At 34.1% G+C, this 14,203-nt stretch overlaps 1 protein-coding gene across 1 annotated transcript in view; it reads right to left on the bottom strand.

Moving 5' to 3' along the window:
* LOC128214176 (proteasome adapter and scaffold protein ECM29-like) overlaps positions 1-6,218 on the bottom strand; it is a 50,740-nt gene extending 44,522 nt beyond the window's left edge. Inside the window, 7 exon segments of the mRNA XM_052920515.1 lie at positions 575-835; positions 1,595-1,744; positions 2,046-2,164; positions 2,991-3,020; positions 3,022-3,108; positions 3,453-3,583; positions 6,115-6,218. Coding sequence (XP_052776475.1) covers positions 575-835; positions 1,595-1,744; positions 2,046-2,164; positions 2,991-3,020; positions 3,022-3,108; positions 3,453-3,583; positions 6,115-6,136 — 800 coding nt within the window. The 5' untranslated portion in view covers positions 6,137-6,218.
* Between the last annotated feature and the right edge of the window lie 7,985 nt (positions 6,219-14,203).

The following is a 14,203-nucleotide window of genomic DNA, read 5'->3' on the forward strand; positions in this document are numbered from 1 at the left end:
CAACAAAAACAGAAAAAGGACTTTGTCCAACCTGCCCTCAGAAGTAAACAAGACTTCCAAGGAGTCAACAACAATGCTCTTCTGCTTTTTTTCCCGTCAAACAAGGGCATAACTCAACAACAATTAAAGCTAGTGTTATGGGCCTTGCTTTACAACATGTATACCATGTTTCATTTAAATATCTTGAACCAGTTTATGAGTTATTAGCCCAGGGCTTAACTTAAGGCAATATCTTTAAATGTTCATATCAAATTAAAAGAAAATATAAGTGATTTTAGAATACATTAATGTTCATTCAATAACATAAATGAAGATTTTTTATTTCAGATATTATTAAGTTATTATATCAAATAACCAGTGAGATACTTAACTTAGGAAAATGACTTTAAGACGTTTTATGAATACCAACCCAGATAACACATTTTGCACAATGCTGACACTGCCAACAATAACAACAACACCAATGTTTTCACCTGTACTTTTTTCTTTGAAAATAAAGGCAAGCTTAAAAGTTGAATTTCACTTTCCTGTAGAAATGTTAGGCTATGTAAAACAAGGGTTTCTTAACACCAACCTGTGTCTTGTATCTGCCGCCCCAACAATGTAATGGCACACAACATCTTTCTCTGTAAACAAATCCCCGCCCAGAAACTTAACAATCCCGAGTTTGACTTTCTCCAGCTGTTCTGGCTGGTATGGGTTGTCGCCCATTACCCGTCGAAAGGATGTGATTGACAGTCCGGGTGGAGCTATTGGATTAGGAGTGTTGCTGGCTGGGGCGGTGGCTGGGCGTCTTGTCTGGGCTTGTTGGAGCTCAGCTATCTTTGCGTGGGACCTGTGACCATGTAAGAGAGTCTGCATTTAACAAAAAGGTTCAGGGTATGAAATGTTTACACAATGTACAACAATTATATCTAAGGAATGAATTGCGTGATAGATGTAATTATCGGGGGTATGAAAGCAGTTGGGCTTGTGAAAGTGTGTGCAGTCAAAAGAGAAAAATGGTCATAAAAATAAAATCACTTTTTAACGTAAAATTGAAACGCTTATGACAGCAATACATTTAACAAATAATGAATTAAAACTTTTCAACACGCTGTTTTAAAAATAATTGTGGACTGCTGACACAATACAAACAATAGTATACATTTTAAATTAATATGCGATGATTCATGATCTGAAGATGTTCAGAAAATATTCACAATTTCCAATGGAAGTTGAGGTGTAAATGTTGTATGATTAACGTTACTACCATGTCAAATCATTATTGATGACAGAGTGGCCATCAGTTGAGGCGACTTAGACCTGGACATAAGTTAATCATATGTCTAAATGCAGGTGTGGTATTTCGAACAGTTAAACCTAGTACTTCATCGACTTGGTATAATATAATACTTTTTGCATTACTTCCATTAGTAAGATGTTCTTGGTCATTCTTGGTAGAAGACTTACAATGTATTCAACTCTTCCTGCAAAAACAGCAGCATTACAGCATCCATTTGGCACAAACAAAAGGGGCCGAAATGTACATGAACAGCAATGGGCATTGCGGAGATTGTAACAAAATCTAAATGTTCACAAAGACATGACTAACCCATACGGCACGAGCAATAAGTCCAGCATATATGTGAGCAGTAACTTCGACATAGCCGGAGTGGTAATGCAAGCAAACATTTCTCTTCTTTGGTCCATACTGGGAGGCATCTTTACCTTTTCAAGGGCAGGCATAAGAAGCTGAAGGAAACTGAAACAAAGAATACTTTTCATTCAATTACTTGTGAAGAATGCTTCCTAAATATGATATGGGGTTCCAATATTACAGTCTAAACTCAATACCAGTGTACTTCAAAACTTTTGGAGTCCCATGGATGCACAGTTAATTGAAAATTGTGTGTGAGATTTAGGCTTTCTGTTTCGGGGAAATCCCTGGACAATTTGTGTTTGAAACCCAATTTAAAGGAAAACATTTCTATATGAAAATAAAGAAGGAACCACTAACTTTTGCCCTCTAAATTTTAATGCTCATCAAAGTGATGAATGCATACCTGTCCTGCTGGCTTTGTGACCGCCCCTCGAGACAGCTCAACAATGCAGGAACCCTTTCTCCTTGCTTTTCTGGTTCAAGACGAGGAAACCCTAGCTTTATGTAAATCACTGTGAAGTTCTGCAATCGGATTATGAAACAATACAATAATTAGTAATTAGCTAGTAGCACAATAAATAAGGGCGCTAAATCGTACATATTTTCATTTCTTTTTTTCTTAGAATTAAAGTAAAAGAATCAACTGTTTTAAGTTTTTTTAATTTATGGAAATTAGCATAAGCCTGAAAGTACAATATTTTGATATTATTCACTGCAAAAAGTCTGTAGAAATTACCCTCACGTTTTTTTTCATGTTGATGGTAAATACCTGTGTTAAGGGCAACCTGACCCTACTTGGCAAAAACCCTTGGTTTTTGTATCCAATATTTATAAAACAGATAAAACATTTTTTAGACTTTCTGATTTTAGTTGTCGTTGACCATGCCCCAATTTCTCGAAAGTTCTTAAGTTTACCATGCTGATTTCAATAAGCCAAAATACATACTTAAATTGGATTTTGATAAATGAAAAATGGTTAATTGTGAATATAATGAAGATAACTCCTATCTTAAGTATTAAAACTCCTAAAGAAGTAAATATTATGCAAATTTTTGAAAGACAAAAATAGAAAGCTTGGCTTAATCCTGTTATAAGGGACTTAAGAAGTATCGAGAAATTGGGCCCATTTGTGTTAAGTATGATTAAAAACAAAGTATAATTATTTAATACACAACATACCCAAATGTCATGGTAAGCATTGGCAACTTACTTTTAAGGGGCTTAAAAAATCCAGAAAAAAATAAACTTTGTCCCTATCATACTAAGAATTTTTGAGACTGTTGCCCTAAACTCAGATAAACTTTTTTAGGCTTAACAGAAATTGGTAAGAAAAGATAAGCATACTAACTGTAACAATGGATGAGGCCTCAGGATTTTTTGAACTGCACTATCAGATCATCAACTGGGAGCTGCACCCTGGTCAGACTCTTCAGACGCTTGTTTACGTGAACAAGCAGCTCCATAACCTTGAACAAATGCATGACATTTTTAACCTACAGTTTTTGATATCCACAATCATTATAATATCATATTGTTAAATATTCTTAAAAAAGAAAATATCAAAACACACATCAATAAAAATAAGAGCAATTGACATGAGTGGAGTGACTGAAATTTCAGTCATGCTAAGTAAAAATAAATCATTAACTTATAAAAACTAAGCTTTTTGCAAAACTGTTTTCAAAAGCCTTAAACATTTGCAAATGATTCAGTCTTGTTTCCAAATCTATTACATAAACAGATACCAAAGAAAGACACTTTTAAAGTCATTAACAGCAGTTCTCTTTTAAAACCTTTGACATTTGCTTGCCTTTTTTCTCACACCATCCTCTTTGCTATCCAGTTTCAGCAGTACTGGGGTCAGAAAGCGGGCCAATGCAGATTCCAGCTGCTCATCCGTCTCTGCTGACCCGATTCGAAGGAACACCCTTTCCACCAGGGCTGTTAGATATAAACACATTTCATAATACTGTCAAAATTGAATAAGAGTCAGGGCTTTTTCTGCCCATTTTGGAAAATTTTGCGTCAAGAAAATGCCGAAATTGGGAAATTTTACAGTTAAAAGAAAAAGCTGTCTAGTCTCCTGGGAATTTGGAAATGATTTAATATTAGTTTGTTTTCCCTTTAAAAGACCCACAATGGCTGAAATATCAATCCTTGGGGTGTAAATATCTATTGCAATAAATCATGACAGATAATATTTCATGTTTCAGATCTCTGAATTTGATAAAAAATCAATGATTTCTGAGTTCAATTACCAAAAAAAACTTCATAATCGATTAGGATGTTGAAAATGAACCAGTACAGGTTAAAAAAAATCTCAAAAAAAAAAAAAGAATTTTTTTTTTTTTTTTGATTGGGATTTTTTTCTAAAGATTGGGAAAAATATCTTATATTTTGCTTTCGGAATGGGTCCGATAGTCGGACCCGTGGGTACTATAGAAAAAGCCCTGAGAGTTCACTCAACGAGTTGGACCTACTTTCCCTTTCCCTTTGTGGATTTTCACTTTTCACTTTCGCGGCCAACACAATGAATTAATCAACTGACTGCATTCTGCAGTTTTTTGCAGAGGCTTATCAGTCGTCAGAAGAATTACGATTGGAACTTTATTTTGATATAGTATAGACTTTGATAAATACATGTTACTATTTAAAGCTTTTCAGAAACTCACAAATTAAATGACTGAGATCAAACATGCGCTAAAAGTTCACAGCGCCTGGTTGAAAGCCTTATTGCCTTGTTTTCAGTGGAAAATTTCGACTAGCTATTTTAACCACCAATAATAAATATCATTTAATTATATTCTTCAATGTATTGATCAATGTATTGATTAAATAATGGACATTGAATCATTATATTGCCTCTATTTGTATTGAGTCGTAAAACATGTTGAGTGTACTGTAGGTCAATAACTTCCATGATTGAAAAACTTTCTTCTGAACTAGTATTCACATTGTTTCAGAGGGATCTTATCTTTGTTTCGATATTTTTACATTGACAAAACAGTCAAGATTAACAAAGCATATTCACAATAATGCACTTTTAGGGAACTTTTTTAAGATTTGGATATTCATTTTGTTCCCTTAACGCCACAAGTCAACTGAGCAGTACCAATGTAAAATATATTCTTCAACTATTACTCCAAAATACATAACACTTCACTGTTAAATTAAAATCAGGGCTTTTTCACCAAAAATTGTGAAGAGGCCTAGCCTTTTCATTTTGGGAAATTAAAAAGCGTGAAATTCTGCAAATAGGGAAATGTAAAATGCGTAAACGTCTCAAAATGGGAAATAACACATATGAGGATTGAAGACATCTTTTAAACATGGGTCAAGGTATCCATATGAAACTTGGAACTCATGTTACAAAAAAACAGGCTCATATCTTACATGTGTGTCTACTTCTAACTGATTTTTTTCAATTATGACCATTTTAATGAAAAGTGTATAAACACTCCACAGGGTCAAGCTTGAAATGTCTAAAATGTATGGACATCAAATTGATACACATGTAGATCGTATTGGGTGAGAAATCATGTCTTCATGTGACCAGGGGTGGGTAGAAATTCCGGGGGATTTTTTCCGCCCGCCGGGGGATATGGCATATATGTAGAGTTGATTCTAAATCGAGGGAAAGAATTTATAATATATGGACTAATTGGTCTTCGAATAACGTTTAAATTAATATACAGCATTCTTCTTATGTTAACTTAAAAGATAAAAAGAATAATTTGCTCAAACATAATAAATTTATATTGTAAATTTTTGAAGTAAGATATTTCTTTTTGGGAAAAATATCTGGGAATTGTGAAAAAAAAAAATCTGTAAATTGGGAAAATATGCCATTTTTTCCAATTGTGAAGAAGCCTAATCTCGGCCCCTAGCAAAGAAGGTAAACAGGCCATGTAAAACACAAAAGTTACACTTTAAGTATTTAAGCCAATACCTTTTACTTATTACACTTAAGTGTTTTATGAAACACAATATTTAGTTTAATTTAGATTGACTTCTGTCAATAAAGCATCGCCATTTTGAAACCGTCTAGCAGGTGCCCGTTATCTTTCCGCTAAATATACTTTGCCCTGGGAACTGTCATTCTTGGCTAGGAAAACAACAAGTGGTATATAGAAGCGCAGAGTCGCCAAAACAAAAATTGCCAAAGACTCTGAAGCGGCTGATTACACGAACTAAACAAAGCATTAACTGAGTATGAGTCATTGATTGAACTTGAAGCTTGTGAGCAATACTGTGACTTATGTTTCATAATTGTTTATATTGTAGATAAAATGGTTAATGTTGAAATAAAAAAGGTGATGCTGTTGACATGACGTCGGCCGGAAAGTCTATTCAATATCCGAATATGGGCTATCCGGTTACTACAGGGGTGAATAATGTGCACAAAGAATCTTTTGAGTAAATTAAAGAATATTAAACTTATTGTAAATAGATGGACCGTGATGTTAACTTACCATTCTCGTCACTACTTGCCATTATATTTTAAAAGAAAATATAAAGAATGTGTTTTTTTAATAATCTAACCGAATCATTAATCGTCAATATCTTTCAGACGCTTGCTTAGGAGAAGTTTGGATGAAATGTGTACTTCTCGGATACTCCCGGTTTCAAGGTAACACAATCTGACATTGGACGCTCGTTTATCGGCAACCTGTGTTTTTCAATACGGCAATTCAGAGAGAAAAAAATACACATATTGGTGTTTATTGTAGTTGTTAGTTTTACATACCGACAAAGATGGAAGCGGAGGATACGTTGACATTATCGTTTTATGACCAATCCCAGCCTCAAATTTTCACCATCATTTGGGCTAAAACTGACGATAAATGATTGAAACATGTAAACATGACATAGAACTCTCACTATCATCCAAACAAGTAGGCTAAAGGTGTTTCCTTAATTATGCATGTATCCAAACGAAAAGAGAAAAAAGGTTAAGTTTCTTCAAAAGTATTCAATATAAAATAACTTGAGGGGGCTCTTGCGGTGTCCACTGGTTTGTTTTTCTGGTTTCATGTCAGAGTGTTAGACTACTTCAGTGATATAGAAACACCGGCAGTATACCCTCGGACAGTCTTTGACATCTTAGTTACTGTGGACTCCACAGTCCACAGCTAGGCTTCTTTGCATTGGTGACTATTCAGTGTTTATTAATTTTACTAGGAATTTTACTTGTTCGGCTTCGCGGAAAAAATCATTGAGAAGTTGTAGAACTACAAGTTTCCTTAAGGTTATCGACGGTTTTTTTGTGCCTCACTTTACGTCGAATACCCCCATGCAGTACTCTTACGCTCTGCTTAATAAAATCGTAACAACTCGGACAAGCTTCAGAGTATTCAATTCTGATAATGGACGAGTTGTTCAGATTGTGCTTAACTTTATACGAATGTAGTGTAAACGAACTGTCGGGGTTGGCGATGATGCCCCTCACTATAATTAATTGTTTCCTTTAATTGCCGCACTGACTTTACCTTTTAATAGAGCTTCAATCAGTGTATATATGTGTGCGTTTTTTTTATGCTTTTCTCTTGGATGTCAGTCACATTTTACATAAATCATAATTATTCAAGTTGTAATGCATGAACTATACATGTACATTGAATGATACTTACATATTTATCATATTTAAAAGAATGGTTTATATTATACATCGCTTATTTTGATATTGTATTATCAATTTCAGAAACCAATTAAAGAGTAAAATGCATTAATATCATTTCCAGATGCACACCAATTACGAACAATATCGAATTTAATACATTAAAAATGGATGGTTTTCACAATCAATAACTGTCATGTTAAGTTGGTTCGGTCAAAAAAAAGTTCTTATCTTGCGGTGTTCTTAAATTTCTTCCAAGTTCAATGTCTTATTAATGGTTTGGGCATCTATTTAGCAAGATAAAAAACAGTCTTCTTTATTAATTGAATTACGAATAATATCGAATTTAATACATCGAACGTATGTATGGTTTTCACAGTAATATATGTTGTATTAATTGGTCCAGACAAAAAATACAAAGTTTCTCATTTTGCGCTGTTTTTAAATGTCGTCCAAGTTCAATGTTTTATTTCTGGTTTGAGCATCTATTTTAATAGCAAAGCAATCTTCTTTTAGAATGGAATTTTCAAGTGTAAGTTTATTTCCATACTTAATAAGTCAAGTTTTATATTATGTTTCATAGTGACATCTTGAAAAATTATTAATATCATAGTTCCAGTTTCGATTTTTTAAATATAAATTTTACTCCAAAAGTAAATATAAATAAAACTTGTGCAGTCCATATGTATCAAATGCCATAGGTGACTTATAATGATTTCATATTAGTAGCACAACAATTGCGTTGTTGTTGTTGTTGAGTTTATATAGGTCTGCCCGCGCCCTATAATGGCTGCATTATGGCTTGACCCCGTCACATCCCCAAGTGTGACTTAAACAGAAGTTTGAAGCCAAAGGGGGAGTTTTACCCCCATCGGTTGATGGGATATTTGTCAAAGGAGTAATTTTTTACAAAATGCCGCAAAACCTGCGATGAATGACATCTAGGGAGGTCCCACAGCTCTGAATATTGGATATGGTTTCATTTCTCCAGTCTTAAATACAGTTGTAAATTTGATATTGCATTGTATCTTAAAAACATTTACGTGTAAGAATGGTATTTATTTAAAGGATGGGCAAGACTCACGGTCAGTTCATTGACAAGAAAGTGTTGTGAGAACAGGATTTTTTGCCCACTATATATATATATATATATATATATATGAACTGACCACTTTGTTGTCGATGCCGGACTATTGCCTCACTATTTACTTATTGAAAATTCTTCAAGACCAGAGAGTGCGTTGACATTACTTGTTTTCCCTACATGCTTTTTAAATGTTCATGTACGTATATAGAGAGGGTTACTATGGTTGTTTTAAAAAAAATAAAATAATAATAATTAATAATATAAAGTTTTCGTGATGCCCCTCACTAAGATAAAGTTTTACTCATAGGGAATTATTTTCTAAGCTTCATTAGGATGTTTGAGCAGACATTGTATTACCACCCTTTTGAAAAGGGCCCCAACAACAGGTACACGGCGTATACAATGAAAGGTGAAAGGTGGCGTCTAATCACTGACGTCATGGAAATGGACATGGGCCTTGCGCAAGAACTGTTGTCAATGGATAGCGTTATGTTTTTCTTAGCACTTCTTGGGGCAGAACTAAGTGTACAGAATTACCAAGCAGTGCGAAAACAATTCTTGAGACGATTGTTTGTATTTATTTATAACTGTCTCGTGAATAGTGCATAATTGTGTTCGATACAAGACTTATACCTCAAAGTTTGATGCAAAGGATACAAACACAATTTCAATATGCATGTTGATATAATATGCTAATTATTGTGTATGTACATATATCATGTATATAGATATCATGCCTTCATAGTAACTATTTGTACATAATATGAATATCACCGCTAATGGTGGAAATAAAGATGAGTTGAGTTGAGTTGAGTAGGTACACGGCGTATACAATGAACGTGCTTTTTATTTTATTTTGTTTTATTTCTTAAGTTATTATATATGTATGTTTTTTGCTTCCTTGGGATGTTAAAGCAGTCATTGTATTACCACCCTTTTGATAAGGGCCCCAACAACAGGTACACGGCGTATACAATGAACGTGCTTTTTATTTTTAGTTTTTTTTATTGTTTTTTTTTTAATTATTATTTATGTTCTTTGCTTTCTCGGTATGTTAAAGCAGTCATTGTATTACCACCCTTTTGGAAAGGGCCCCAACAGCAGGTACACAGCGTATACAATGAACGTGCTTTTTATTTTATTTTGTTTGATTTCTTAAGTTATTATTTATGTGTGTGTGTGTTTTTTTTTTTTTTGCTTCCTTGGGATGTTAATGCAGTCATTGTATTACCACCCTTTTGGAAAGGGCCCCAACAACAGGTACACGGCGTATACAGTAAACGTGCTTTATATTTTATTTTTTGAAGATTATTATTTATGCTTTGTGCTTATTATTGATGTTAAAACAGTCATTGTATTACCATCCTTTTCAAAAAGGGTCCCAACAACAGGTACACGGCGTATACAATGAACATGTTTTGCATATGTTGTTTGATAAGTGCTGTGCTATTTAGACCCTATTTCTTATAGAACCTTTTGTTTTGTGTGGTATTAAATTTTGTTTAGGTATTTTATTCCCGACAGGTATGCAAACACTGCTTCCCTTACCTTCTCTTTAATATCAGGTTCGGGAAACAGCAGATGATACCTGTCGATGACCGACATATTTAGTTTTAGAAGTTCTATTTTCAGGCTTTCTCGTTGTTCCACATAAGTTGGGCATTTAAAGAAAATGTGATGGAATGTTTCTTTGTCTCCGCATTGTTTACAGCAGTCAGTATTTGTATAATTCTCAGCATCTAGCATACTGGTTCCTAAGCGAAGTCGTGTGTAGACTTTATCTTTTAGTGTATTAGTACTATATGTTTTGATTGTAGTGTTAATTTCCCAATACTCAAAATTGTGCTCAAGTTTATATACTTCAAAGTCTCTTACAAATTTGTTTTTTGTTAGTTTCTTTATCCAGCTGTATGCTTCAGGGACGCTTAATTTGATGTTTGTTCGTGAACCTTGCCTTGATGCTTGTTTTGCAATTTTATCAGCCATTTCATTTCCTAAGATGCCTATGTGACTAGGAATGTTATTGACACTCCTAGATCATGAAGCAGTGTAGTATTATTAAGTATTTGCTGTAACATTTCTGGTCGTGACCTAGAAAAGCTTGTTTTCATTGACATGAGTGCACTAAAAGAGTTTGATAGTATTGTTACTTTGTTGTGTATATTGTTTGCTTCTGTTTGCTGGAGCAGCATTTTTAGTGCAAGGTCTATTGCCGCCAGTTCACAAGAATAAATAGAAAGCATGAAGTCAAATTTTAACTCACATTCAAAAAGGGGTGTCATATTTTGAGATAAGCCTACTATCCCGGCCCCAGCCACATGGAGGTTCGGATCTTTGCTTCCATCCGTGAAGACCTGCCATGAGTTGTAATATTTGCTATTGATGTGTTCATTTACTATTTGGCGGTTAATGTTAGGGTCCTTTTTCTTGTCTATAACTTTTGTTAAGCATAAGTCTATATTGAGTTCTTGTTTATTGATTAGGTTTAAGAAATGGGGTTGTGCTATTTTATCTTTTGTGATAGAACATGCTTCCACTAATGGTAGTGCTGTCTGGCTGTATGGCACTTTATAAAGAGTTTTAATTTATTGGCTTTGTGTTCAAAGATTGGGTCTCTGTTACATTTGTTGTTGATTGGTAGATCACCACCTTGACGTGAGGATCTAACCCAATATTTTAACATATTCATTTCTCTTTGGTAGTTCAGTGGAAGTTCACCACATTCTGCTTGTAGTGCTATTGTACGTGTACTTCGATAAGCACCTGTTATTATCCTTAATGCCTTATTTTGTATAATTTGTAGTTTCTTTAGTTTGTCATTTGAAGCAGAGTTATAAACTATACATCCATAGTCTAGTTTTGATTTGATAAGTGATTGATATATTGTATATAAACATTTTTTTGTCTGTACCCCATTCCATTCCTTTGATAGTTCTAAGGAGGTTAAGGTCCCTTTCGCATCGGGCAATGAGTGAGTTTATGTGTAAGTCCCATTTTAGGTATCTATCGAATGTTAATCCTAAGAATATAGCTTTTTCGTTGTATGTTAATTTTTGATTACATAGTTTTAGCTTTGGGAAGTTTGGGGAGCTTTCCGGTGGTTTCACTCTTTGTTTGTGTACTATATATATATGAGTACTTGAGTTTTATTTGGGTTTATTTTGAATCCGAAGTTTTCACTCCATGTCTCTATGTTATTTAGAGTATGTTGGATGTTTTAACTGCTATTTCAGGTTTTTTAGAAACTGTCCATATCGCTGCATCATCTACAAACTGAGATAGGTCACTATGGTAGGCAGGTTTTTGGATTTCTGAGTTACTTTTTTCGATTGAGTCTCTTAGTGTATTCATGAAAAGTGAGAATATGATTGGTGATAAGACACTACCCTGTGGGCAGCCATTGGCTGTTTCTATGGTTTCTGAGTATTCTCCTTTTAGTAATACTTTTATTTTCCTGGATTTGATAAATGCATTAATCCAATTGAGCGTTTTACCTCTTATTCCTATTTTATGTAGGTATGTTAGAGCTCCTGACCCCATAGTTTGTCAAATGCTGAGCTGAGGTCCAAAAATACTGCCACTAGGTATTTGTTGTCAAGTTGTGCCCTTTTACAATCATGTTCCAGTCTAACTAGATTGTCCTCACATGATTGGCTCTGCAACCTGATTGGAATTTTGATATCAGTTTGTTTGTTTCAAGGAAGTTACATAATCTAGGTTTTATCATTTTTTGCATTAATTTAGTGAAAGTTGATGTAAGTGAGATTGGCCGGTATGATGCGGGATCATATTTAGGTTTATTTGGTTTCAGGAGAGGGATTATTTCAGCTTCACTCCATCAGTCTGGTGTTGAACCAGATTTCCAAGATTGGTTAAAGAGGCTTAGAAGTGTTTGCTTTGCAGATGTTGGTAATTTTTTAAGAATTTCATAGTGTATGCCATCTTCACCAGGTGCGCCACTTTTACAATAAGCTAGTGCCCTGTTGAGTTCAACCATACTGAAATCTGCATTACTGAGTATACTCGATATCTTCCCTATGAGTTTCTGTGTTAATTACATCACTTATAATTGTATTGGTCCTGTTTTTTTTTTTCAATGAAGTCTTGTGTATATTCATTATCGCTACTGATCTTTTCATAATGTTTTACTAATATGTCTGCCTTATTTTTGGGATTGTGTATTACATTGTCGCCTATTTTAAATGGTGGTTCATCGGGCAATGGAATTCCTTTTACTTTTCTGACAAAGTCCCAAAGTTCCTTAGAGTTTGTTTTGTGAGTTATTTTCGGGCAGAAATTTTGCCATCCTTGCTTTTTTGCATTTTGTATTGTTTCCTTAGCTTTTAGCCTAGCCATTAACCAGTTTTCATGTTTAATAGAAGTTGGGTCTTTTTTTATAAATTTTCCTACATTTTTCTCTTAATTTTATAGCGTTGTCGCATTTAGTGTCCCACCATGGGACAATTTTCTTTACTCTTCTAATTTTAGGTTTAGATTTTGGTAAGGTTTTATCGAGAATTTTCGTAAGTTTCTCATAATAATGATTGAAATTATATTCAGTTATATCATAGTTTAGTTCGGTTTGACAGAGTTGTTGGAATTTGTTCCATGATTCAGTTGAGGCTTTTTCTGTTTTCCATTTTTTTTTTGTAATATTGATTGTTGTTTTATTTGTGGAATATTTAATTGACGTTAGTAATGGTAGATGGTCACTACCAAAAGTGTTGTTTATTACATAGAATTCACTAGAGGAGTGGAGATGTGATGAGATGAGTGATAAGTCAATAGCACTGTCTGATTCGTTTTGTTTTTCGGATACTCTCGTTATTTGTCCCTCATTTAGGAAATTTAGATTATTGTCATTTAGGAATGTGAGCAAGTCATCGGCCTCGCCGTCATACCAACAATTGCGTTCAGAGTGATCTAACGTTTTAAACATTGTTTTGGATATCTATGATATGGTCTATAACTAACACCGATACTTTGATTATACAAGTTTGTAATACAATTAACGAAGTAAGAAACATATATTTGATAGACGTTCACCAAGGGTGTATCTTTTAACACATAAACGACTTTTGCAAAAGTTATTTTTAACGTTCACTATGGTATCAATAAATTTCACTCCAAATCTGAGATCCATGACATAAAACTTGCCTAACAAGACTATCAAACCATTTAAATAATACTTTCTTTGGGAAATGTCATCTGTGTGTGTGTAAATAATGTACAAGTGTTGCAGTCCACGATAATTTAGGGGTAAAACGAAGGCCACTATTTTATATATAGATGCAGCATTAGTTTTTGTGCCACACAAATATCACTTTTTCAATTTCGTTGCGGTCCGTCATTTTTAAGAAACATAAAAAATCCTTTTTTTATAAATTAACTTCCATACCCGCACAAAACTGTTCTATAACAGTCAACTATTTTGTTTCATTCATTCCCGTTAAAATGTTATTGTCATGTTGTTTTTGTTAAGTTTAAAAAGGTCTGCCCATACCCGTGTGTCATTATACATTTTGACCAACGGGCTGTCATTTTCAGCAGTGGTGTTCTCTTTAAAAGGGTTTCAATCGATCAATTTCCTCACCGATGCTAATATGTCGGGCTCTGTATCTATGTTGCTTTGCAGCAGTTTTCCGCTTCCTTGCACTGTCTTTCCTTTCGAGCAGCCATGTTGTGTGTATATTTAGCGCGTGAAAATCACTTGATTAGTGTCGATAAATATACCGACGTTATTCTAAACTTACTTGGTATATACTGTATACCAAGTAGATTTTGAATTGAAAATAGAGGCAAAAACTGCGAAACATAAACGCGAAGTAAGCGATGTGGTACATCAGTATTAGGTTGT

Source organism: Mya arenaria, chromosome 13, assembly GCF_026914265.1.
Source record: "Mya arenaria isolate MELC-2E11 chromosome 13, ASM2691426v1".
In the NCBI taxonomy this organism is placed as follows: domain Eukaryota; kingdom Metazoa; phylum Mollusca; class Bivalvia; order Myida; family Myidae; genus Mya; species Mya arenaria.